This window comes from Anomaloglossus baeobatrachus, chromosome 5 (assembly GCF_048569485.1).
Source record: "Anomaloglossus baeobatrachus isolate aAnoBae1 chromosome 5, aAnoBae1.hap1, whole genome shotgun sequence".
In the NCBI taxonomy this organism is placed as follows: domain Eukaryota; kingdom Metazoa; phylum Chordata; class Amphibia; order Anura; family Aromobatidae; genus Anomaloglossus; species Anomaloglossus baeobatrachus.
The window spans coordinates 104091252-104117189 of NC_134357.1; the positions used below are offsets into that span (position 1 = coordinate 104091252).

General features: G+C 41.5%; 1 protein-coding gene across 5 annotated transcripts in view; it reads left to right on the plus strand.

Moving 5' to 3' along the window:
- The window catches only part of LOC142313348 (lysosomal acid lipase/cholesteryl ester hydrolase-like), a 44833-nt gene that overhangs the window by 17154 nt on the left and 1741 nt on the right, over positions 1 to 25938 (plus strand). For all 5 annotated transcript variants that reach the window (XM_075352354.1, XM_075352356.1, XM_075352359.1 and 2 more), the window contains 4 exons: positions 5913 to 6049; positions 9788 to 9934; positions 20436 to 20507; positions 24303 to 24371. In XM_075352354.1, the coding sequence (XP_075208469.1) occupies positions 5913 to 6049; positions 9788 to 9934; positions 20436 to 20507; positions 24303 to 24371 (425 nt within the window). The remainder of the gene's footprint in view (positions 1 to 5912; positions 6050 to 9787; positions 9935 to 20435; positions 20508 to 24302; positions 24372 to 25938) is intronic.

Here is a 25938-nt window from a genome sequence, read left to right on the forward strand (position 1 = left end):
TCCATCACATTCCTGGCATAGGGTCAACTTAATATCAAAAGGACCTTTCTTATAGCTTCAGTGCCTTCACACTTTGTAATGGATATTATAGGGCAAGATCAGACTAGATTATTATTATTTATTATTATAGCGTCAATTATTTCATGGCGCTTTACATGTGAAAAGGGGCATACATAAACAAGTATAATAGTCGTGATCATTTCAAGGCACAAACTGGTACAGGAGGAGAGAGGACCCTGCCCAGTCTACAAGGGATGGGTGAGGATACAGCAGGCGAGGGTAGAGCGGGCCGTGCGACACTAGGCTGGACTCAGGATTACTGCAGGTTGTAAGCTTATTGGAAGAGGTGGGTCTTCAGGTTCCTTTTGAAGGTTTCCATGGTAAGCGAGAGTCTGATGTGTTGGGATAGAGAGCTCCAGAGTATGGAGGAGGCACGGGAGAAATCTTGTATGCGATTGTGGGAGCAGGAGATAAGAGGGGAGTAGAGCAGAAGATATTGTGAAGATCGGAGATTGCGTGCAGGTAAATAAAGGGAGACTAGGTCAAAGATGTATGGAGGAGACAGGTTGTGGATGGCTTTGAATGTCATTGTTAGTGTTTTGAAACTGAGTCTTTGGGCAATGAAAAGCCAGTAAAGAGATCGGCAGAGAGGAGAGGCCGGGGAATAGCGAAGGAACAGGTGGATTAGTCGGGCAGTAGAATTTAGGATCGATTGGAGGGGCGTAAGAGTGTTACAGGGGAGACCACAGAGCCGGAGTTTACAGTAGTCCAGGTGGGCGATAACGAAGGCATGCACTAGTGTTTTTGCAGATTCTTGGTCAAGGAATGTACGGACTCAGGAAATATTTTTGAGTTGGAGTCGGCAGGCGATGGAAAGAGCTTGGATATGTGGCTTGAAGGAGAGAGCAGATTCAAGGGTTACCCCCAGTCAGCGAGAACGCAGGACTGAGGAGAGTGAACAGCCATTGATTTTGATGGATAGGTCAGGTGGGTTGGTAGTGAGATGGGGGAAAGATGATGAGTTCTGTTTTTTCCATGTTCAGTTTTAGAAATCAAGCAGAAAAGGATGAAATAGCAGATAGACATTAGACTGTAGCAAAGGGGCATGGCAAATCTCACCACATTAGGAGTCTAGAAAGCCTCCGATTTCTTACTACATTAATTTTTCTCTCTTGCTCTCGGTCACCGATATTTTTCCAGCACTATAAAAAATGTTGAGTCTTCTGATTACACAGCTAAATATCACTCACCAGTAACACTCAGTAACGTACGGAGATTTAGTGTTCATTGCCCTCAATCTCTTCCCTCTCCTATCACAGTTCAACTGGCAAACATTATAGTGAAACTCCTAACAGTGCCTTTGGCACACACCTCAAATGCTAAAAATCCTCAACGCTGCTGACCCCTCCACTTATTTCAGTTATAATTGGCAACATCCAGCCTGAATCAAGTAATATCAAACTTGTTCTCTATATCTCATTTTATTTCAGCTTTTGACCCTATAACAGAAAAAAAAGTATCTCCGGGTAGCTCTCTCCTTCTTGCCCGACTACTTGCATTAGCAATCACCACTTCTCTAGATAAATAATTTTTTAAAACATTTTCATATGTTTTAGATCCCATTTAGTAGTGTTGAATGATGGTAATTTTGCTCCAGAAAACCTCATGATCGCTGAAACCAAGAGGCCAAAACTTTCCGCTTATTCTTCTATGCTTTTTCTATTGAGTCTGTATTCCAATCTACTTGACCTTAAAGGAATAAACACTAAAGCGGTCTTTTTATATATATATATATATATATATATATATATATATATATATATATATATATATATATATATATATATATATATATATATATATATATATATATATATATATGGACACTCCCATTTTCCAACAATATCAAAAGATGAAAAAACTTTGTGAAATCATTTTTTTCAAAGAGGAGCAAACAATCCTAAGTATTCAATATAATCTTTATTCAATATATAAAATCACACAAATATAAAAAGATGTATACAGCAACAGAACAGACTAGCAGCATATTATTATTGCACATATACCCTATCCACTGTGCAAAGTGACTAATGCTGTGCAAAAAATGCAAATTGTAATTAATTCCTATCTAATGCCAATACATCGGACTTTATACCTAAACTGATTTCCAAACATGGAATAACTAGTAGGAAGGCCATAAATAATCTGGCAACATTAAAGATCAATTATCACCGCACAGAAAAAATGTATTAAAGTCACTGCATTAAGTGAATGTCTGAATATTGTGCCATATAACCCAGTTGCAAATGACTGGTGGATTCGTTACCCAATTGCATCCATAGATGGCGCTAGGGTCCAACTTATAAGCGGGACCGATACAAATAAGTACTGAGCATATAGATAAGTCAGCTGGCAACTGCAAACAGCTCCCAAACGGGAAAAAGTATCATGTTTAGCAGACGCCAACCTGACAAAGTATTGGGACGAAATCAACCATTCAAAAGCATAAAGTTACCTGGGTATATTGTAGTAAAAGGCCGCCAGTCTCTTACCCCGACGTACATTTCGCTACCCGCTTCAACGGGGGGCATGACGTACGTTTCGCTACCCGCTTCAACGGGGGCATGTCGGGCTGGAGAAAGCGCCAAGATTAAATACCGGTATCTGCCCAATCAAAAGCACTTACGGCGCTTACATCAGTCGTGTTCCTCCCTTAGTATAACGCAACTTCCTGCCGGGCGATCGTGGAACGCAGCTTGCGTGTCAGGTACTCGGAAGTGACCAGCAGGCAAAACTGTTCCATTTATTGCGCCCGACATTTCAGTTCCGGGAGGCTTCGGACTGTATAAGCGCTCTGCATTGAGTGGTAAGTCTACCGCATTGTTGCGCAAAGGCTACATGATATTCCTGCCTATTAAAACTATTCTCCATTAGCTAACTAAATGTAGAAGAATGTAATACATCTCGAATAACATTACAGCGGCCATCTCATCCTAAGATATATTTAACACCCACTACAACAAATATCATACAATAATGTACAAAATATTCCTCATAATTTTGTTTTAATATAGGTAACCTAAGATTACATTAGAATTCTCAATTATATGTTATGATCAATTATTAACAACAAAATAAAGTCCCCATCAACCATAACCTAACTAATATGAATATAAATATTAAAAACAAGAAATATGAAATAAGAAATATGTCTTCGGGGTTTTGATAGTAGATTTCAATTGTTCCAACAGTTTAAGATGAAAAAGGCAATATCTATAATGGAGAAATAATAATATAAGTACAAAATCACATATGTTTACCAAAACCTTAACACACTTCCACCCTCGCCCAGACACAAATTAAAACTTAATAAATAAAAAAGGAATTTGACAAAAAGATTGTTAAAAATATCTAAAGATTAAAGTACTGTTATGGACACCACCACTACAACTCACAAAAAAGCACCAAAACCTAAAGTTTCATTCAGTCCCTGTGGGCTAAGTGTACCCAGACGATAGATCCAGCGGCTTTCCACTCTAGCTAAGATCTTTCCTAAATCTCCACCTCTAATCCCAAGATCTACCTGATCTATAGCTTTAACTTTCAGCAGAAACGGGTTGCAGTTATGGAATTCTTTAAAATGTCGTGGGAGAGTTTTCAACTGTGTATTATCCTCAGCTGTTTTTGCTTTGGCAATATCCCTACAGTGTTCACGCACCCTAACCTTTATTTCACGAGTCGTGAGGCAGACATAGAGTTTCTTACAGGGGCATTCACCCAGGTAAATAACCCACTTTGATGAGCACGTGAGTTGTTTCCTTAAAGTAAAAGTTTTAGACCCATCAAAATTGATGAAAGTTTTGGATTTTACCAAGTTCGCACAGGCTTTACACAGCCCACAAGGAAAAAACCCTTGATCTGCTGTAGTAAGTAGTCTTTTATGTTTTACATTTGGGTCAAAATGACTATGGACCAACGTGTCCCTCAAGTTTTTAGATCTTCTTGCCGTGACCAGAGGTTTAGGGGGTAAAATACTTTTCAAGACTGCATCAGAACGTAAAATATCCCAATGTTTCTGTAGAATCCCCTTCATCTCTGCCCAACAGTTATGGTAGGTGGTAATAAACCGTATATGTCCCGTTTTCTCCACTTTTATTTTATTATTTCTGTTTATACTTGAATTATTGGAAAATAATAGCGCATTTCTAGAGGAAAGTGTGGCTCGATGGCACCCTTTTCGTATCATTTTCTTATTATAACCTCTTTCCAAAAACCTCTGTGCCAGCTCACTAGATTGTTTATCAAAACTATGTTGATCAGAGCAGATCCTTCCCGTTGAAGCGGGTAGCGATACGTACGTCGGGGTAAGAGACTGGCGGCCTTTTACTACAATATACCCAGGTAACTTTATGCTTTTGAATGGTTGATTTCGTCCCAATACTTTGTCAGGTTGGCGTCTGCTAAACATGATACTTTTTCCCGTTTAGGAGCTGTTTGCAGTTGCCAGCTGACTTATCTATATGCTCAGTACTTATTTGTATCGGTCCCGCTTATAAGTTGGACCCTAGCGCCATCTATGGATGCAATTGGGTAACGAATCCACCATTCATTTGCAACTGGGTTATATGGCACAATATTCAGACATTCACTTAATGCAGTGACTTTAATACATTTTTTCTGTGCGGTGATAATTGATCTTTAATGTTGCCAGATTATTTATGGGCTTCCTACTAGTTATTCCATGTTTGGAAATTAGTTTAGGTATAAAGTCCGATGTATTGGCATTAGATAGGAATTAATTACAATTTGCATTTTTTGCACAGCATTAGTCACTTTGCACAGTGGATAGGGTATATGTGCAATAATAATATGCTGCTAGTCTGTTCTGTTGCTGTATACATCTTTTTATGTTTGTGTGATTTTTTTATATTGAATAAAGATTATATTGAATACTTAGGATTGTTTGCTCCTCTTTGAAAAAAATGATTTCACAAAGTTTTTTCATCTTTTGATATTGTTGACCTTAAAGGAGTTGTCTTAATGGCCTTTATAAATATCCACCTTTAAGCCCAAACCATTTCTCTAATTAGCAGTATCATACAATTCCCTACCACCCTCTCTATCCTGCTAACCCTTATATCATTCATTTTTTTTTCTTTATTTCTTGTGACGTTTTGTTTGAGAGGAGTATCAAACAGGACGTCACAGGAGCATGACCCTGTTGTCGCTTCTCCGCAGCTTCTATCACTTCTCATGTCATCACAGAATGTCATGAAGGTCAGCGCTGCGGTGATTTACCACAGCTTTGTCACTGCTGTCCCATGATGATATCCTGTTGTCGGGGAGTTGATGGGAAACTGACCACATTTTCTGCTGCCGCTACCAGTTCTTCTTTGCCTTGTGCCCAAATCTTGTCCCCCACGGCCTGCATTTTTGATGGCCACCACCAACAGTTCCTCCTTCTGACACCATCTCTTTCCCTGAAATGAGATGTCAAAAGGGTTGCCATGCTAGAATCAGGGTGAGAGCCAACAGCACTGCCCCTGAAGACAATTCATTGAAGGTGGTGATTGACAGCAGGGCAATCCCACAGCTTCCATCACCGCCCACTGATGACGATTCATTTGAGGGTGATGATAGAAGTTGTGGGATTGCCCTGCTGTCACTCAGCCTGCTTCTATCACCACCAAAACTAAAATTTTTAATGAACCCATTTAATTTACCATACAGTCGTTCTGTTTTGTTTTATGGAGTACATTGGGCAGTAAATTATTGTAGAAGGAAAACAAAAGCTCCAAATTGTAAATTGGCCTCAGAGGGTAGGGCTACAATAATTAGTCACTACAAAATGTTACAAATTGGGTAATACATTTTTCTCAATGCAGATCCTTTTGTTTCTGTTGCTATTACAGGATTCATTGCATTTTCTACCATTCCTCAACTGGCACAAAAAATTAAGATATTTTTTGCTCTTGCTCCTGTGGCCACTGTTCAACATCCTATAGGTCCAGTTGCAGCTGCCAGATGGATACCAGCCTGTTTAATTAAGGTAAGGTACGCAACATAAGAGGGTATCTTTGACTATCACCCTAATCCAGAATATAGAGTGGAACAGAATTTAAGCTTAACCAAATAAAAAGCATCGGAGGGCTATAGGGTCAGGACAGGAAGGATGGCCATTTTTTCTTTCTCTAACTAAAACAAAGAATTTTAGTAGCTACAGTTGGCATTTAGGGCTAAAGTCACCACCTGGGTTGTATTGTTGGGGGAGGTGTAAATGGGGTGGGGTTGCGTCAGTTTTATAAAAAAAAAAAAATCAGCAGTTGCACTCTTCAGGTGGATTTTCAGTACGTGACGCAGTATAAAAAAAATACGAACACCACCTACCGCAGTATAAAAGAAAATTACCAACACCACCTGCCACAGTATAAAAAATTACCAATCGGTGGTCGTTGAATAGTCTGTTTACACATACCGCACTTATTGATGCACACCGAATGATCAGTAATAGATTGTTCACTTCTCTTAGGCTGCCATTGTTCTTGGGAGTACAAATTTTGTTAACACTGTGTGCACTTCACTTCAGAATTCTCATTGACTTTGCTGGCATCAGGATTTCTTTCAGGTTTTGTGACAAATATGCACTCAAAAATGCATAACAAAAGCGCAACGTGTGCACACAGCCTTACACATTATGTCAACATCTTGTACTCATTGCGTTGGCACAACATCATAATCTTTACCTGTGGGGTTTTTTTTTTTTGCAATACTATATTGTCAAGTGAAGAAAATCTCGACAAACCTTGGAGTTCGGGGGAGTTGTAAACACAAAAAGTGTCATCCACTTAGACCATTTTGACAAATTTGGCACAAAAAAGAGCAACAAATACCACGATACAGAAAGATTGTACATTTGCAAATGATAAATCTGGCATTTTATTTTTATCATTTCCCTTTTTTTTGTGCGCTTTTTTTAGAGTGAAAAGTCGTAAGTTCCACTAAAATGTCACAAATATTTCAGGATATCTTGAATCACTCCGGGGCTGGAACTCAGCGCACATAAAAAATACAAAATTAAACAAAATGCAAATTAAAAAAAAACATCTTAGGGCAAATAAAAATAGACTTAAAAACAAAATAAAAAAAAAAGTATAAATGATGACTTGGGTCCATTCTTTTATACTTTACTTACAGAATAGATCTGTATTCTATCTTGAAACTCTCCTAAGAAATCATCCAACCTAAATTACTGTAGTGACATTGTAGAATACATCACGCATGGACTTCCATTTTACATTAGATACACCATACAGTACACATACTGCCCTTATGTATACCAAAAGGACATTTTTTTGCCATATTTCAAGTCAATCGAGCTGTATAGATGTGTTTAGCGTCTCGGCTGGGAAGGCTTTCAATACATTCACCTAACATATTCTGCAAACACCCTGAGTACTCAGCATAGGTTTGGGGTTTTTTTTATGCAGGAGAAGTGTTCTGTGTCTATTAAATTTGTGATAATGCGTATTGGATCTGTTATGGGTGATTTTTGCTCACCTATAGATGTAAATGAGTGAATCCCATAAAATCTATGGAAGCAAAAAGTGCATGCTATGCTCCGACTTCTTCTTTTTTTTTTTTTTACATGGGCCGTGTAAAACATTTGTCATCTGGACAGCTCTATTAACTCGCAACTAATGGTCATACTTAAGTTGGCTGTTTATAATTCGGGGACTACCTTTACGATCAATATCATCTTCATGCTCATCTCTTAAAAAAATATATTTTCCTTCCTGTCCAAATTGAATTGGTAAAAGCCCTGTTTTCCATTATTTTAATTTTTTTTTTGTTTTATTTTTAAGAAGAATTGTAGTTGTAAGTTAGTTAAAGGAGTTTTCCCTACTTTAACATTGATGGCCTGTCCTTAGGATAAGTCATCAATGTCTGATCAGCCGGGATCTGACACCCTGCACCCCCGCCAATCAGCTGTTATTGGTGCTGGTAGCGACAGCAGGCAGACAGAAATTCTTAGTTCTGGAGCTGCCCCATTTACTGATAGCAGCCGTGGCCGGGTGCTACACATCCACCTCTCATCCAAATCAATCGGAGGCAGATGTGCATCATCTGGCTGCGGCCACTATCCGTTGATGGGGCAGCTCTGGAACTGAGCATTTCTATCTGCCTGCTGCCGCCAGCGGCACTGAGACCCCAGCCTATCAGACATTGATGACCTAGGCCATCAATGTTAAAGTAGTGGATAACACTTTTTAAGTTTGTTCTCGATTCTGTCTTTGCCTTACATAGCCATTTCATATTCATTTTCACCTTTCTTTAACCCTAGAACGCGCAACCATAGAAATCTACCATAGAAAACAAGTGACCTAGCAGGCCTGCGAGGCCCCAGGTATGCGTTCTAGGGTTAAAAAATAAGGTGTGTAAGATTTACCACATAATCTACATGAGCCTTTTTCGGCGCGATCTGAAACTCTTCATCCTGTTGATACTGAGCAGTTAGTTTATTTGCTGATAAACCTCTTGGAGCCCAACTACATTCATTATTCGATGTTAAGGAGCTGATAGTCCAAAATTAAAGCAACTCACATTCTAATTGATTAATGCGTTGTTCTAATGATTTTATGCTTCGCATCCGTAGTTCTTCCTTACGGTTATATTGAGCAAAACATGCACTGGCTCCCTTTCAAAATTTCAGTAGAGCACCTGACGTATCCTGCTGCCCCGGTGTTGATTCAGCGCCTACCTCCATGTTGAGTTAGGAAATCAAAATGCGCTTCAATCCACAGTATATATACCATAATAACAGAGCAGTCTGGAAAAATGGACAGATCAGCACGATTCTTTCCAGTATAAGGAAAGGTTAGGAGTGCTGTAAAACCATAAACAATGGTTGACCCTTTCCTGAAAAGTAGTTAAACAATATTCATCATAGAGCAGACTAGTGACCCTCACGAATGGTGTCATTTTTTCACCAATGGTGTAGTGTCTTCATTACTCTCAGTCTTTTATAGACAAAGTGCAAAAATACATGGGGAAAAGGGGAGAAACTCCAAGGCAGTTTCACAAAGTTTGTTTGGTGTCTGGACTGATGCCTCTTCTGGTCTTCTGCAGAATGACAATAAAGAAAAATTTTGTCGTTCCGGTTATCATGGTAACCTATAAATAAGAATACAAGTAGTGTTGAGTGACCGTGCTCGCCACTGATTGGTACTCGATCAAGCATCGAGGTGCTCTGGTACTCACGGAGCTTGGTAGAGTATCGCGGGTGCTTGAATAAGTCATTCATGAAACCGCACACAGACTCGCTTCACTGCATGATGTGTGCAGGCACCTAAGGGGGAGCCATTCCAGTCTCTAAATGGCTCACTTTGGGGTTGAAACAACGTTTTCGAATGTAGTGTGTCAAAGGGGAAAACAGAAATGCCCTCATTCCCCACGGAATTGCTCTCTTTATGGCTGGTTGTATTCAAGTTGAGCACTTTCAGAGCTTTTGACCTGCTCGAATCAAGTACCGAGCATTTCAGTGCTTGCCCAACTCTAAATACGACCAATGTTTGTCTGAAATTAGTTGGCTGTTTGGTTGATTTTTGTTTACTCACCTATTTTAAAAAACTGAATTATGAAGGGTAGCTGCGTTTTTCCAGCTATACAGTCTATTTATAACTGAGAAGTTGCTTGTACAGCTTTGCCACTTGGAAGCTGCCCGTTAGTTATAACATTAGCGTTATTATCATTGTTTTAACAGGGTTTTTTTTCTCACCTTTCTTTGTAGTCGTGGTTCGGTGATAAGAGCTTCATACCACAATCAAAATATTTTAAGTTCCTTTCCAGAAAATTTTGCAATCATTTTCTACTGGATGAACTTTGTGGCAACTTTTTGTTCCTCCTGTGTGGGTTTAATGACCAAAACTTAAATATGGTAGGTACAATTGTGTAAACTCATTGTGTAATGAAAATGTACGCATCTTTCCATGCTGTCGCAGCCCAGCTGATTTCAACAGTGCAGCACAATAGTGTGCACAAGGCAAGCTAATGATGCCTGGTGTGCAGACTGCTGAAGAAAGAAGTGGAATGGCACACAGAGTAGAGGGAATAATAGATCGAGTGGCCCACTACAGCGACTGGCCCATTGGCCAAAAATGCCATGTGGCCTGTCCAGCAATGCATGTTTCTATATAAAAAATAAAACATTTTACAAAATTTCAGCTTGCTATCAATGAGTAGTTACATTCTTTTTGACATGTTGCAATCTCAGCTCACATAAACCTAATATTTATACCACTCATCAAAGTCACCGAGTCATGAATAGCACAGCATCACTCGGAAGTGCCGTGTTTGGACTTGCTCTCAAATTTTTAATTTTTAAATAATGTGGTAAGTGTCTTGTTTTATTTCTCTTGTTTGCATATTTGTGGTTTCTTCAGGCTTTACTTCGTGGACTGAGGGATTTGGTGAACTACAGCACAATAACTGGGCTATGGCAGACCTATGTGGATGTTTTGGGTGTAATAAAGGGAAGTTTTTTTGGGACTGTTAATTTCAATTAAGTGTTTTTTTGTGTGTATCTCTTTTTTTCATTTATCACTGGGTTAGTAATGGGAGTGTCTGCTAGAGACCTGTCCATTTAACACAAGAGCTCGATGCCAGCTGTGTTTGGACAATTCACAGCTGACATCAACCCCAACTACCATTACCCTGATTGCCACCACACCAGGGCAATCTGGAAAAACCAAGGTGAAGCACCAAATTGAAGCATGTCATGAGGAATCAATTCTGGGGCAGCTGAGTGCTGGTATTCTTAGGTTGGGAAGGGTCAAATAATTACGGGCCCTCCTAGCCTGATAATATTGGCTCACAGTTGTCTGCTTTACCTTTGCTGTTTATCAAAAAGGGGGAGACCCCACATCATTTTTTTTTTTCATTTAATTATATATTTATTATTAGCCGGATCAGACACCCCATACTTTGCACTGACGAGGGGCAAGCACCCCGAAACACCGTGTCTGCAAATTGGGATTCTGATCTGGCATAAATCCTAAGTCATATGCAAACGATTGTTAGAAATCCACTTTTGACTTTTAGGATCGCTACTTCCAATAGGTGGCGCTGCGCTAGAGTTTGTCTCCTTTCCTGGAGAGACAATTTGAATATTTATTTTATTTGCTGTACAATCTATCATCTTTGCACATATTTAATACGTAAAGGCAACAAAGGTAATTTTTGTAATGCATGTTACACAGATGTCATCCATGTGCTATCATATTTTTCACTGACGTATTGACTTGTATGAGTCTGTGTCATCCATGCTACCAGGAAAAAATGAACATGTCTGTGGATCACACGGACCCACGTGTGGTTCAGACAGGCACACAGTCCCTGTGAAAACATGGTGTATGAAAATCAGCAGATATTTTAATGAGTATACTTGTGAACGTATCTCTGGTACATGTGAAAATGGATACCACACAGACTGGAAACACTAAAGTGTGAAGGGGGCCTGAAGCTATCAGTTCAGATCAAGACAGCCATGATCAGGGTGGGATTTTCTGTCTGTACAAGGACCGTAGTATACAAAGTGTGAATTTAGCCTAACTGTAGTGTTAGAGAAAAGCATGACTGATGGACTAGTGAATTGCGCTCCTGGTAACCTAATAAATAAGACACCACACACTGCGTGACATGGATTAAAATTTTGGCCACAGCAGCCCTTTATTTTTATAAGAAAAAACATCAACAAGAAAAAACAAGATTATCGGCCCAGAGATGTGGTTGTTATAAATCCCAGCCCCATATCCCCCTCCGCCGTGTACACCTAGCTCAAGGGGGATTCTGGGTATACCCCTTGATCATTTTCCTTGTGTCCGCTGAGCTCCTCCCCAGGGACCCATCTATTCCACTGTCCACTGAGCTCCTCCCCAGGGACCCATATTCCACTGTCCGCTGAGCTCTGGCCCAGGGACCCCATTAAAAACATAGTTCTCCAACCAACAAAGAGGGGGTTTAAACAACCACATCCCGCCGCCAAATGCTGCTGTAACATACAATATTAAAATGTTAATACAATATTAATATGTTGATATGACATTGACAATTTGGATATATTACTGATAACAATTGATACAATACTAATAATGTTGATAAAATACCGATGATGTTGAATACCAAAACATTGTTAGAATATTGACAGTGTTGCAATGTCCTGATATTGATACATTTCCCTTTATTATAGGGAGGGTGGGTGGGACAACTGCTGGTTCAGTCTTTGAGTCCAGGACAAAGGAATGACACCTTAACATGGGACCTATTTCTTATATGGCCCCTGCCCCCATCTCTCCTCCTGCTCGCTGACCCCCCACCACATTCCTTAGGTAAAAACCCCATCCCTTACTCCTTAACCCTTTCCTGGATCTATCACTGCCTCAGTCATGTACGTTACGGCTATCTGCCTTCACTCTGCTTGACTGATGGACTAGTGAATTGCGCTCCTGGTAACCTAATAAATAAGACACCACACACTGCGTGACATGGATTAAAATTTTGGCCACAGCAGCCCTTTATTTTTATAAGAAAAAACATCAACAAGAAAAAACAAGATTATCGGCCCAGAGATGTGGTTGTTATAAATCCCAGCCCCATATCCCCCTCCGCCGTGTACACCTAGCTCAAGGGGGATTCTGGGTATACCCCTTGATCATTTTCCTTGTGTCCGCTGAGCTCCTCCCCAGGGACCCATCTATTCCACTGTCCACTGAGCTCCTCCCCAGGGACCCATATTCCACTGTCCGCTGAGCTCTGGCCCAGGGACCCCATTAAAAACATAGTTCTCCAACCAACAAAGAGGGGGTTTAAACAACCACATCCCGCCAAGACTCGCTCTTGTGACACCTTACAAGAGTGAGTTCCTCCACAAGTTAATGGCTCGTTCTACTCCTTCTTGTATTCCCAACATCCATATATCAATGCCAATGTCATTAAGATGTACCTTATCATCTCTCCAAAAATGTTCCTTTGTATTTTCAAGCATCTGGTGACGTATGGCCACCCCTCCGTTTTCCAACACAAATTTTGTTATTTTTTTATTAACCTTTATCCTTGTATTATTGATGCGAGCCACTGATCGCGCTGTTCTCCACATTTGTCTAGCTACTATATCCGACCAGACCACCACTGTTTCTGGGTAAGACCTCCATAAATTCAACATATCGAGCTTTATGTTCCTAACTAAATGTCTTGATGTTCTTATTGCTAAATCATTACCACCTAAATGGATAAGTAAGACGTCCGGGGGGCGGTAGAACTCCACATGATACTGGATTTCTTTTAACAGCTGATGCCACTGCATTCCCCTCTTTCCTATCCATGTCACCCGTGCCAAGGAACTGGGCAACCCCAACTGTTTGCCATTAGGCCTGACTGCTGCACGTAAGGCCCCCCAAAAAACAAATGAATGTCCCATGATCCAAACCAGGCATTGCTGCTCAGCTAAAACAAAAACACAATTATCACACAATTGTCTAAATGAAGACACAACTACTATAAGATTACCAAAATGTACACATATATATACATGTACGCCATTTATAATAAATGTAATCGAATGTAACTCTTAAATCTGCTCGATTCCCATCTCCCGATTTTTTTAACTATGTCAGGCTCTAAGCCCCATCTAGCAGCTTCTGTGGCTGCTCCTATCCTAAATGAGTGTGAAGTGAATGCATTTGGAGACTCTCCCAATATTGTCAGGCATTTTTTAAGAACTGCTGTGAATTGAAATTGTGACAATGACTTACAATCCTCATGAATTAGTAATGAACCTTGGATATTTGGCCTTCTTGAGACATAGTTTCTAAAACAGATGACCGGGCAGGCCCTGGAACCGCTTAAAGGAAACAATGTGATCCATTTTCCTCTACCCTGTTGATCAGTTTTTGACTTTGCCAGAAAACATTCCAATCTGTCTGTGTATTGATGCATGTCCTCGGCTTGTAGACCCCCTCTGTCTGTGTACTGTTGCACGTCCTCGGCTTGTAGACCCCCTCTGTCTGTGTACTGATGCACGTCCTCGGCTTGTAGACCCCCTCTGTCTGTGTACTGATGCACGTCCTCGTCTTGTAGACCCCCACTTCTGGTGGAGCTACTCGACACTAACTCGCTGATTCTAAAAGCTCCAAAGAAGGCCAGTGTGAATGCACAACTAAAGAGAAACACTTCAAACGGACTGCTACAGACTCGGCCTCGTACACTCAGTATCTGCTGCAATAACTGGAAAGAAATCGGACGCCGTTTATCTCTGGTCTTCTTACAACTTTTCCTGTAACCCTTTAGGGCCTGCTTAACTAAAAAATGCTTTGTGTAATCAGTGAAGTCGTGCAACTTAAACCAAAAAGCTAATCCAGACATTTTACTATCAATACTGGACAATGAAGTACCGTCCACAAAGGCCCTGCTAATGTAAAATAACAACAAGGAAACATTGTCATGTAACCTGGCATCATGTGCCACTAGAGCACACAAGTCTTCCCATTCCCTCCATGCTGACTGGTACCTCTGCCATGTGCTTACACCCACAGACCGTTCTATCAGAGCGTATGCGGTGTCACTGGCAGTGACCACAGAAAATCCGGACACTTCTTGCCTTGTACCTCTGCCATCGGGGCTAACGAACGGAATCTGTCCCACTGAAAACGAGACAGAGCATCAGCCACAGAATTGCAAACACCGGGGACATGCACAGCTGTAATCTGACAATTTGACTTTAAACAGCGCAGCACTAGATGACGCAGCAACGTAACAACAGGCAGGGAAGAAGCTGATTGTTTGTTGATGACTTCTACAACTCCCAAGTTATCACAATGAAATCTCACTTTTCGGTTTTGGAAAATATTGCACCAAATTTCACAAGCAACCACTATGGGGAACAATTCAAGGAGTACTAAGTTTCGTGTTAACCCATTGTTTCTCCAACTCTCTGGCCACCTATCTGCACACCACTGTCCCGAACAATATGCACCAAAACCAGTTGACCCCGCTGCATCAGTGTGGATGTCTAGATCAAAATTTGAAACCGGTGGTCTGATCCACAATGACCTCCCATTAAACTCCATTAAGAACTGTTCCCATACCGCCAGATCGTCCTTTAATGTTCTAGCCAGCCGCACAAAGTGATGTGGAAAGGTTATGCCTGAGGTAGCTGCAGCTAGGCGCCTACAAAAGACTCTACCCATTGGAATAATGCGACATGCAAAGTTCATTTTTCCTAACAGCGATTGTAGATCCTTTAATCTGATCTTACGGTGAGATCTAGCTTCTCTGACTGCCTCCAGCAGATCACTGACCTTGTCATCCGGTAATCTGCACTCCATGGCCTCACTGTCAATCAAAATTCCTAAAAACTTGATAAGTGTAGACGGGCCTTCTGTTTTATCTGATGCTAACGGTACTCCGAAACGCTTAAAAACCGACTGAATCGCTGCCAATAATGAAGCACAAACAAATGACTTTGGTGGACCAATACATAGGAAATCATCTAGATAATGCAGGACAGAACGCACGCCGGCTTCCTTCTTTACTACCCACTCCAAAAATGTGCTAAATGATTCAAACAAGGAGCATGAGATGGAGCAGCCCATCGGTAAACACAAGTCTACATAAAACCTTCCCTGCCACTGACAACCCAAGAGATGGAAGCTTTCTGGATGGACTGGTAAGAGTCTAAAGGCAGCTTCAATGTCTGTTTTTGCCATTAAAGCTCCTCTGCCGTACTTCTGTACCCATGCAATCGCTGTATCAAATGAAGTATACGAGACTGTGCAAAGTTCCTGATCGATTGCATCATTAACTGAGCTTCCATGAGGGAAGGACAGATGATGGATCAGCCTAAACTTATTGGGTTCCTTCTTTGGGACCACTCCCAATGGAGAGACCCTTAAGTTTTCTATTGGCATTTTGGGGAATGGGCCTGCCATGCGGCCCAGGTCAATTTCTTTGTTTAGTTTTGTGGAGACAATGTGAGAATATGTATAAGCTGAAGCAAGGTTACGAGAACAGGTTAATGGGCCTGAAGTAGATGGGATCTTAAAACCTTCTGAGAAACCCTCCCCCAGCAATTGTGCTGCTTTTCTATCTGGGTACCTGCTTAGATAGCCCACCATCTCCCCGAGTCTAATTGGGGTTTCCCCCTTTTTGGTTAATCTCTGCTGTTGGGGTTTTATTTCGTTTAAAGCATTTTGATAGGCTATGGTTTCCACTACAGAAGGTGCATTCATGTTTGTACCTGCATGTGTTTCCGAATCTGCACTGGCTATCATTGAACTGCCAGCAGCAACCTTTTCTGTTTGCTGCCGACAATCCGATTGCTGATGATCTGCCGACATAGCCCTGAAAGGGCTGATTAACCCCACGTGGCGCTGTCATGAGACGCATCCATAAACCAATATCTTTGTGATCCCAACGAATCCCTTGGCGACCAGCCTTTGGTTGGCGAAACTGCTCATCATAGCGCAGCCATGCTAAACCTCCATACACACGGTGCGCCTCCCCGATAGAATTCATGTAACAAAATAAGGCAGAGCAATGTTCAGGAGTTTTTTGGCCTATTACACTTGCTAATATGGCAAAAGCCTGGAACCAATTGCTAAATGTTTGGGGGATGAGACAATACCGTCTTTCTTGTTCCTCTCTTTTCCTCTCATCAAACCTGACTCTATCCAAGTTATATTTTTCTAAGGGCAATAATGAAAATATTTCCACATATTCGTCGGCCCAAATCTTCTCCCTAACCTCCTGTTTCAAATCAATTCCTAGAGAACCCTCAAAACATACATATTATTCTCCTTTTGCTGCATCAGATAATGTAACCCCTTGTGAAATTACTGCGTCCTCCTGTGTCTCTGGATCAGCACACGACTGACTTACCACCTCCGATGTCCGGCGACCATTTCCACACCATGCAGCAATAGGAGAAGAAGTTATGGGTAAGCTAGACTGACTCAAAGCCTCCTTAACCCCTGACACTAATTGCTGTACTACTGAATTAAGATCCCATCCTACATTGCCGGGAACTGCACCCCCAACTGAGCCCACTGGACTTATTACAGGTGTTACACTAGATATAGGACAAGAAAAAGTGTTCTCACCAATACCTGGCTGCGTCCTAGGTTGACCAGCCGTCCGTGACGTATTAGTTATAGTCTCTACAGCCCCTTCATTATTGAAGTGCTGCGTGCTGCTGCCCTCTACTGGGGAGTCGTTATCTGTGTCATAGTCATTGTGTGGAATCTCTGCTGAGTCTTGTAGCTGTAGATTTATTGCCTGACTCAAATCCTGAGCCGGCCGATGAAGTCTTTGTCTGGTTAAAGTACTTTTGCGCAGTTGTCTTTTTGGATTCCTACCACTCCTCGTGTAATGAGAACCCGGATCCGGAAAAGTTGTGTGTCCTAAGCCCATCCCCCCGTGTTGGTTTAGTTCCTGGGGTGAGGCCGTATGATGTCCTCTAGAATGATGCAAAGTTTGTTGAGGAAGTTCTGCGGATTCATGGTGGGCTGTCGTCACGTCAGTTGTAGCTTGTGTGGCTGCTTCTCTGGCTGGCACATCAGTAGAGCTGGACTTTCTCCTTGGCCTTCTTGGTGTCTCTCTGGTTAGATGATCTGGCTCTTTTCTCTGTACCTTGTTATTCCTGTACTGTAGTTTCCTTCCTGGTTTGTAAGAAGGATCAGAGGCCGTGCTGCGCTTTGCTCTTTTCCTAGAAGTAACAGAAGGACTTATGATCCTATTGTGAGTCCTATTGGCCATTTCAGAAGTTAGTCTCTCAGGAGGTCTGGATCTTCTTAGAGTTTGATGTTCAGAAAGTTCAGAAGGGACAGATGCTGTATCCCGGGCACTCTTCAGCAATTCGTCTAGCTGGGCCTGAAGCCACACACTGCTGGTTCAGTCTTTGAGTCCAGGACAAAGGAATGACACCTTAACATGGGACCCATTTCTTATATGGCCCCTGCCCCCATCTCTCCTCCTGCTCGCTGACCCCCCCACCACATTCCTTAGGTAAAAACCCCATCCCTTACTCCTTAACCCTTTCCTGGATCTATCACTGCCTCAGTCATGTACGTTACGGCTATCTGCCTTCACTCTGCTTGAATAAGGGGAAAGTGTAGTCTCAGCATGGAGGCCTGTAGAAACCATAACCAGGCTGCAGCTTTACTGTATCTGTAAAATACTAGATAATGATAATTTGCTGCTTAGTGAGTTAGGAAAAAGAGACCTACAGAACGAAGAGATGAACGGCTTCACAAAATACTGTGCATTGGGCTCTAAGAGCACAATTTTCAGCAAACCTGATTTGTTTAGGAAAAAGAATATTAATAATTATCCAATTTAGAAGAAAGTGATAATATAACAAAACGTGTAAAAATCTGGAGAACCCGACATACTTTCTGACTACACTGTAGTATAATCGTGTCAGCACACTGCGCTCTCCATGTAAGTCTGTGTGTGGGCGGAAAGATCAGTTTTGAATTTATTTGAAATTTAGTGATGTAACAACCGTCCTGTAATTATAAAAGATACAAAATGTACTGACGTGACCGCAAACTACCTAACAACATATACCAAAAATGTTACAAGCAATATTACATTAAATGCACATTTTCATATATCTGAACGGTGTAGATGAAAATGGACGTTTACGTTGCAGTTAAGGGTACTTTACACGCTGCGATCTCGCTAGCGAGATCGCAAGCGATTGTACCCGCCCCCGTCGGTTGTGCGACACAAGCAAATCGCTGCCCGTCGCGCACAACCTCGCTTAACCCCATCACACACACTTACCTGCCCTGCAACGTCGCGCTGGCCAGCGATCCGCCTCCTTTCTAAGGGGGCGGTTTGTGCGGCGTCATAGTGATGTCACACGGCAGGCGTCCAATAGAAGCAAAGGGGCGGAGATGAGCGGGACGTAAACATCCTGCCCACCTCTTTCCTTCCGCATTGCCGGTGGACGCAGGTAAGGAGATGTTCGTCACTCCTGTGGTGTCACACACAGCGATGTGTGGTGCCGCAGGAACGACGAACAACATCGCTAATAAGCAGAGAACGATTTTTAGTTTCAGGACGACCTCTCCGCGGGAAACGATTTTGACCGCTTTTGCGATCGTTAAGGTCGCTCGTACTTGTCACACACTGCGATATCGTTAATGACGCCGGATGTGCGCCACAAACACCGTGACCCCGACGATAATTCATTAACGATATTGCAGCGTGTAAAGCCCCCTTTACAGTGTGGATGTGGCCTGGCTGCCGAGTTAGGGCTCGCTCACACAACCGTATAATTCGGACGAGTGCTATCTGATTATTTTATCGAATAGCTCTTGGGCCAATCTGATTCAATGTGGCAGTGCTGTGGACCATTTTTTTTTACTGACAGAAGCTGGCTGTGTGAAAAAAATCACAGCATGTTCAATTTCACCCCAAAATAGGAAGGGTGGAAGAAAAAAAAATCTGATGCCTTATGGAAGCCACAGTATAGCATCTGATTTTTTACTGATGGCTTATAATTCTGTAGCATATAGGGTACTGTAAGGGTATATGCCTACGAACAGGAATACCAGCGTCTTGGACACAAAGTGTTTTCCCTGCATCCAAAATGCTGCATTGTATAGTACAAGCACAGGGGATGGTTTTATAGAAATCCCGTGCTATTGTGCTTATTTTTTCTGCAGTGTAAACTGACCTGTGGCACAGCTTTCAGAGCCACTGCGTGTCAATTTATGTGATCGCCCAGAACCCTGATCATGGGCACGGACCACTGTGTTCTCCTGCGGAAAACATTAGCGGCCCCGCAGGAGGGCTGACAGTGCACTGAATTAAAAGTGCCATATTCTTGAAATGGTATGGTAGCTTTAAAGCAAACCTGTCAGGTCCCCTATGCCCTCCACCCCAGCAGCATTCATCTGTATGAGTAAATTCACTGCCTAACCAGCTCTCTGTAATATTATTTACTTAATTCAATGTTTTAAAGTATTTATAAACTCCGCTGTCCCTATGCTAATTAGGCCTGTGACTAGTTGTTGAGAGTTGTTTCTCCAGACTAGTCGGTCCTCTTTCCATGTTATCACGCCCACTGCCGAAATGAGCTGTCCGCATGTGTGATATTTCCATGTGCTGGCAGCATTATATGGAAAGAGGGCCAACTAGTCTGAGGAAACCACACTCATCAACTAGTCACAGGCCTTATTAGCATAGGGACAGCAGAGTTTATTAATGCTTTTTTTAAATATTGATTATAGTAAATAGTGTTATACAGAGCAGGTTAGGCAGAGAATTTATCCATACAATACATAAAGGAGAATCATTTACAGAAATACATTTTACTCTCTTATTAAATTGTTTTTACAAAATTGTGGCTAACTTTATATATTTCCATCATTTAGACTCGCGTCCATGTCTACACTTCATTTTGTCCTGCTGGAACATCTGTACAAAATATGATACACTGGTTACAGGTACTGTACAATACAGAGTACAAATGTACACATGTGGGGTCTGTTTTGTTGTTTTTTTTTTTGTTTAGAAGAATACTACAAAAAATGCTTTAAAAATAAGGAAATTATCCATGACATGACACTGCAATATGTTACTGCTATAATATTTATACCCATCTTTTTGTGCCTTATATGTGTCAATTGGATACTATAGTTCTTAGGCGGGCTTTGCACACTACGACATCGCAGGTGCGATGTCGGTGGGGTCAAATTGAAAGTGATGCACATCCGGCATCGCATGCGACATCGTAGTGTGTAAAGCCTAGATGATACGATTAACAAGCGCAAAATCGTTGTAATCGTATCATCGGTGCAGCGTCGGCGTAATCCATAATTACACTGACGCGACGGTCCGATGTTGTTCCTCGCTCCTGCGGCAGCACACATCGCTGTGTGTGAAGTCGCAGGAGCGAGGAACATCTCCTACCGGCGTCACCGCGGCTTCCGTAGGATATGCGGAACGAAGGAGGTGGGCGGGATGTTTACATCCTGCTCATCTCTGCCGCTCCGCCGCTCCAGCCAGAGCGACGGTCGCAGGGCAGGTGAGTGCATGTGAAGCTGGCGTAGCGATAATTTTCGCTACGCCAGCTATCACACGATATCGTACCTGCGACGGGGGCGGGGACTATCGCGTGTGACATCGCAGCATCGGCTTGCGATGTCGCAACGTGCGAAGCCGCCCTTCTAGGAAAGGGAAGTGATATTCAGCGTAAGTCCGCAGTTGCACGGCCGTATAAGTTGTCAATGCTCGAACTGGCCGGTGGCTCTCCTGACCCGAGCGTGTCAGCATGTATTTCTACGTAGCTGCTATGCTCAGGTCAGGAGAGCCGCCAGCCAGTCTGGGCATTGCCATGCAATTCTTGAACGACTTATACAGCGGTGTATCTGCACCCTAATAATGTGCATATACTGCATGTGAATACTTCGGAATATTCCACTATACAAATGCAAACATTGTAAATAAGAATGTCCAGTTGTAAGATCAAGTAACATACCTCATGTGTATCCTCACAACGTTTGTGGTGTATGTTGGATGTAACACACAAACCAAACTTGCCATAGTCCTCAATGTGACCAATTGCTACCAAAACAAAATACTATTGGCAACTGCTAGGCTGGTATAAATTGTTGTACATTTTCTTTCCCTATATATAAAATCCAGATGCTCCTTATAAGTCGTCCAACATTATAAAAAATAAAAAACACTTTTCTTTACAACTGGTGACGTCTACAACTTCTGGCTGTTTGGTCTGTATGTTTAGTGCATAGGTTAAGACCCTCATTCACACTTCACGTTTTTGGCTAGTGTTTTGCTTCCTTCTTTTTATATGGGTTTTCCACTTTCAGGAAAGTAGACCCCAAACTCTCTAAAATACCTAAAATATAAAATGCAGTAAGTACTCGCCCTACTCAGCGGCGCATGGTATATACTGTATATACTGTAGCATTGAATGCATTCGGGTCAGATTTTTCACAGGATATGTCAGATTTAGTCTGTATAGTGACCGGTGAAGGGAAAACACAATATACTGTAGATGAAAATATCATGAGACCGTGTATTTTGTAGGGGAGTGTAGATTGTGACAGAGGAACCAGTATAAATGACTTAAACCCTTTCCTGACCTGGCTATTTTCTATTTTTGCATTTTTGTTTTTTCCTCTTTTTCTTCCAAGAGCCATGACTTGTTTATTTTTCCGAGAAAAAAGCCAAATGAAGGCTTGTTTCTTCGAGACGAGTTGTACTTTTGAGTGACACCATTCATTTTATTATGTGATGTACTGGAAAGTGGCCAAAAAAGTGCAATTCCACAACTGATTTTTTTTTTCTTCCATGTTCACTATATAGTAAAAATGACCTGGCAATGTGATTATTGAGATGTTAAATATGCTTATTTATTTATAGAATTATTTTTAAGTGGGGGAAAAAAATAGCAAAAGTTTGTAAGAAAATAAAAAGCAATTGCTTGTGTCACCTTTTTTGATGAAGCTGTGTGAGTGCTTGTTTTTTACGCCCTGAGCTGATATTTTACGATGTTTTACTGATTCTTATTGTATTTTTTTTTGCAGTGTTACGCTGACCTAAAAACCTATTTCTGGCCTTTAGATTTTTTTTCTTATTATGCCATTTACCGATCGAGTTACTTAATTTTAGATTTTGATCGATTCCATACGACATATCTGTATTTTGTTTCATTCTTTTATTTTTAGTAGTAATAAAGGAGGGTGTTTTAACTTTTAATTTTTCAAAACATTTTTTTCCACTTTTTGCTTATTAGTCACTTGAACCTGCAATCTCCTGATTGCTTGTACTATATGCAGCAATACAACATTATTGCTGCATATAGTAAAACTTCATGGTCTCTTATGGACATCAGAAGCTTGCTTTCACAGGAGTTTTGTTAAGACTGGCATGGGGGTCTTCAGCGGACCCCCAGCCATCATGGCAACCCCTCAATTCTCCGTGATCTCCAAATTTATTTGTGGTAGTGTTGCTCTGGGTGATGACTACATATACATTGTTAGAGATTAATTCTGCTTGTTGTTCCATTTCAATGTGGACAAAGTGTTTCTTGATTCCTGTTGATTTCCAGAGAATTGTATAAATTAAATTTGTTAGATGGACCAAATTTTAGGCCAATTTCAAAACAAAGATTAATCCAGTGAGAAAATGGAGGCAGATAAGTTTATTACTGGGTTCTCATCTGTAAGTTGGCTCAACATTAGAGATGAGTGGACCCATGGAAGTTCGGTTCGGCGGATGCAGCTGGACTTTTAAATAAAATTTGGTTTGTGACCTGGACTTGACCTGAACCTTATTGGAAGTCAATAATTGGGCAATTCAGGTCTCCACTGACATGCAACCAGCCATAAATAGATCACTTCCAGGGGAGGGTGAGTAGGGTTTTTTTGTTTGGTGCACACTACATCCGGTCATGCTGTTGTTACCCCCAGTGTAGCCATTCAAACACTGCAAAAGGCTCACACTGGGCTGAGCACTGAGTGTAACCGAGCACAGTGATGCTTGCGTGAGTGGTCAGCATACGTAAAGCGTCTGAACTCGAAAACGTATTTTTTTTTTAAAAGTTCGAGTTTGGAACCTTCGGATTCACTCATCTCCACTCAAGATTAATTTTTCCTGTGACATGCCAGATACCGGTTTACATTTTGCTTTATGCTTCCTCCCTGCTTTCCTGGTTCGGCTTTGTGTGAACCATTTTTTGCCATATTATGTGAGGTAGAACTTTTCCTGGATGATTTTCTGGTAAAACTTATGGGCATTCTGGTTCGCAATTCATCATTGTTGTCATTTTCAGAAAGGTCAGTGGTGACATCAGAAATCTCGTTATTGGCAGAGAAAAAATACACCTCTCATTTTCCTCTATAATAATGTTGGGGTAGTTTAGTTTTAGTCCTTTTTCTTTAGGATTGGACGTGGATTGTGTTTTATCGTTCCTCTCTCCAGGTGTAGGGTACGCTCTGTTCATGAGCAGATTTATCACAGTTAAATTTGCATTCTTGGTGGCAATGATGGAGTCCTACGGTGTGTTTCCAGTGTTTTCTAATACTCTTGTTCTGTTTGATCTTGCTATGATTTTTTAATATTTTGTATAAGTGCATGTGTGATGCAATTTTGTGATATATTTATGCAAGAACAAATAACTGGAAAAAACACTGTCATCATTTTTAAAATGGTTTAACAAAGATATATCTAAGATCTTGGGCATGGATTAATCATATGTGTGTCTTATTCCGTAGGCTGTCCACTCTGGGAGACTACAGGCCTTTGACTGGGGCACTGAAGGCAACATGAAGCATTATAACCAGGTAATACTTAAATTTATGGATTTATTCAAAGGTTTCCCTAATTTGTTTTTTGTAATAACCATGTCCCCAACCAGCTGATTGCCAAAAATCCGGCTTTTAAAACTCTGAGATCACTTGTCATAGCCGGGGGACGTACTGTTCAGTTATACTTCTACAGTCAAATAAACAGACCTCCATGTAATAATGTACATGCACGGACCAAGTCCACCAGGGAAGAAGCTGCTGATACTTATGGCTCTGTTCTCTGAATTTTATACCATAGTGTCAAGTAGGAGGCGACCCCTCTATACATGCATCTTATACCAGCACTCTTCTTCTAGGCCCCTGCTACCCATGATGTCTACGCTGGGGATCAAAATTAGAGAACAATGTATGATCACTTGTTTTTTTCAGAAATAATGTAATCTACTTTGTTCAACATTCCGCGATTACATTGTGGGGGAACTGATCACGTCCTCTCCCAGCCTCCTAAATGCTGCAATCACGATCGATCACGACATTTAGGGGGTTAAACATCTGGCTGTGACAGCAGGAGCACGGGTATCACTATCAGTTCGCAGCGGCGATCGTGCAGACAGCCCATGTGCCGCATTATCGTCATGAAGTACCTATATGTCATCAGAAATCCACTTCTTTCTCCCTTTGTCTGATCTTTCATTCTCAAAATTCTCATTTCATGGGTGAAATCTTTCTTCATTGAATACAAATGTTCTCATTACTGAGCTAGGAGATGGTAGTTGAGCTCCTAAAAGATCTATGGAGCTTGCAGCAGAATCTCTGTCTGCTTCAGCTTCTTCCATCATAGGAGTTTAAGGCCCTGTGCACACGCTGCATTTTTACCCGCTGTTTTTGCTGCAGAAATTTCTTGAGAAAATGGTTGTAACCTTTCTGCAGACATTCCCCAGCAAAACCTATGGAAAAAAAATTAGCTGTGCGCACACTGCGTTTTTTTTCTCAAGAAAATTCTTTCAGTAGATTTTCTTGAGAAAAAGAATGAGCATGTCACTTCTTCTCTGCAGCTAACTGCGTTATTCACTCCATTGACTATAATGTAATCATGAAATCACGCAGGGAATAACGCAGGTAGCAAATTCTGTGCATTTCATTGCGTTATTCCCGGGTTATTTCACGTTTTTCGAGACATAATGTTCATCACTGCCCTGCATTTTGCAGTGAAGTGATGTCATTATGACAGGAAAAGGAAGCTGAGCAGAGAGTAAACACACACACCGATCACACTCAGACACAGACATATAGAATGCACATGGAAATTATATGTAGATATTAAAAATAAAGAACGAAAAAAAAAAACGTGGGCTCCGCCGTATTTTTACCATCCAGCCAAGGTGAACACGCAGCGGCGGCCCGGTATTCTCAGGCTGGGGAGGGTGAGGGTCAGGGTTAATGCCCCCCCCAGCCGAGAATATCAGCCCGCCGCTGCCCCGAGAATGTCACATCCATTATGCGACAGTCTCGGCGTATTACCGGCTCTTCCAGATTGCCGTGATGCGGTGGCAATCAGGGTAATAATGAGTTAATGGCAGCGCATCGCTGCCACTAAGTCCAA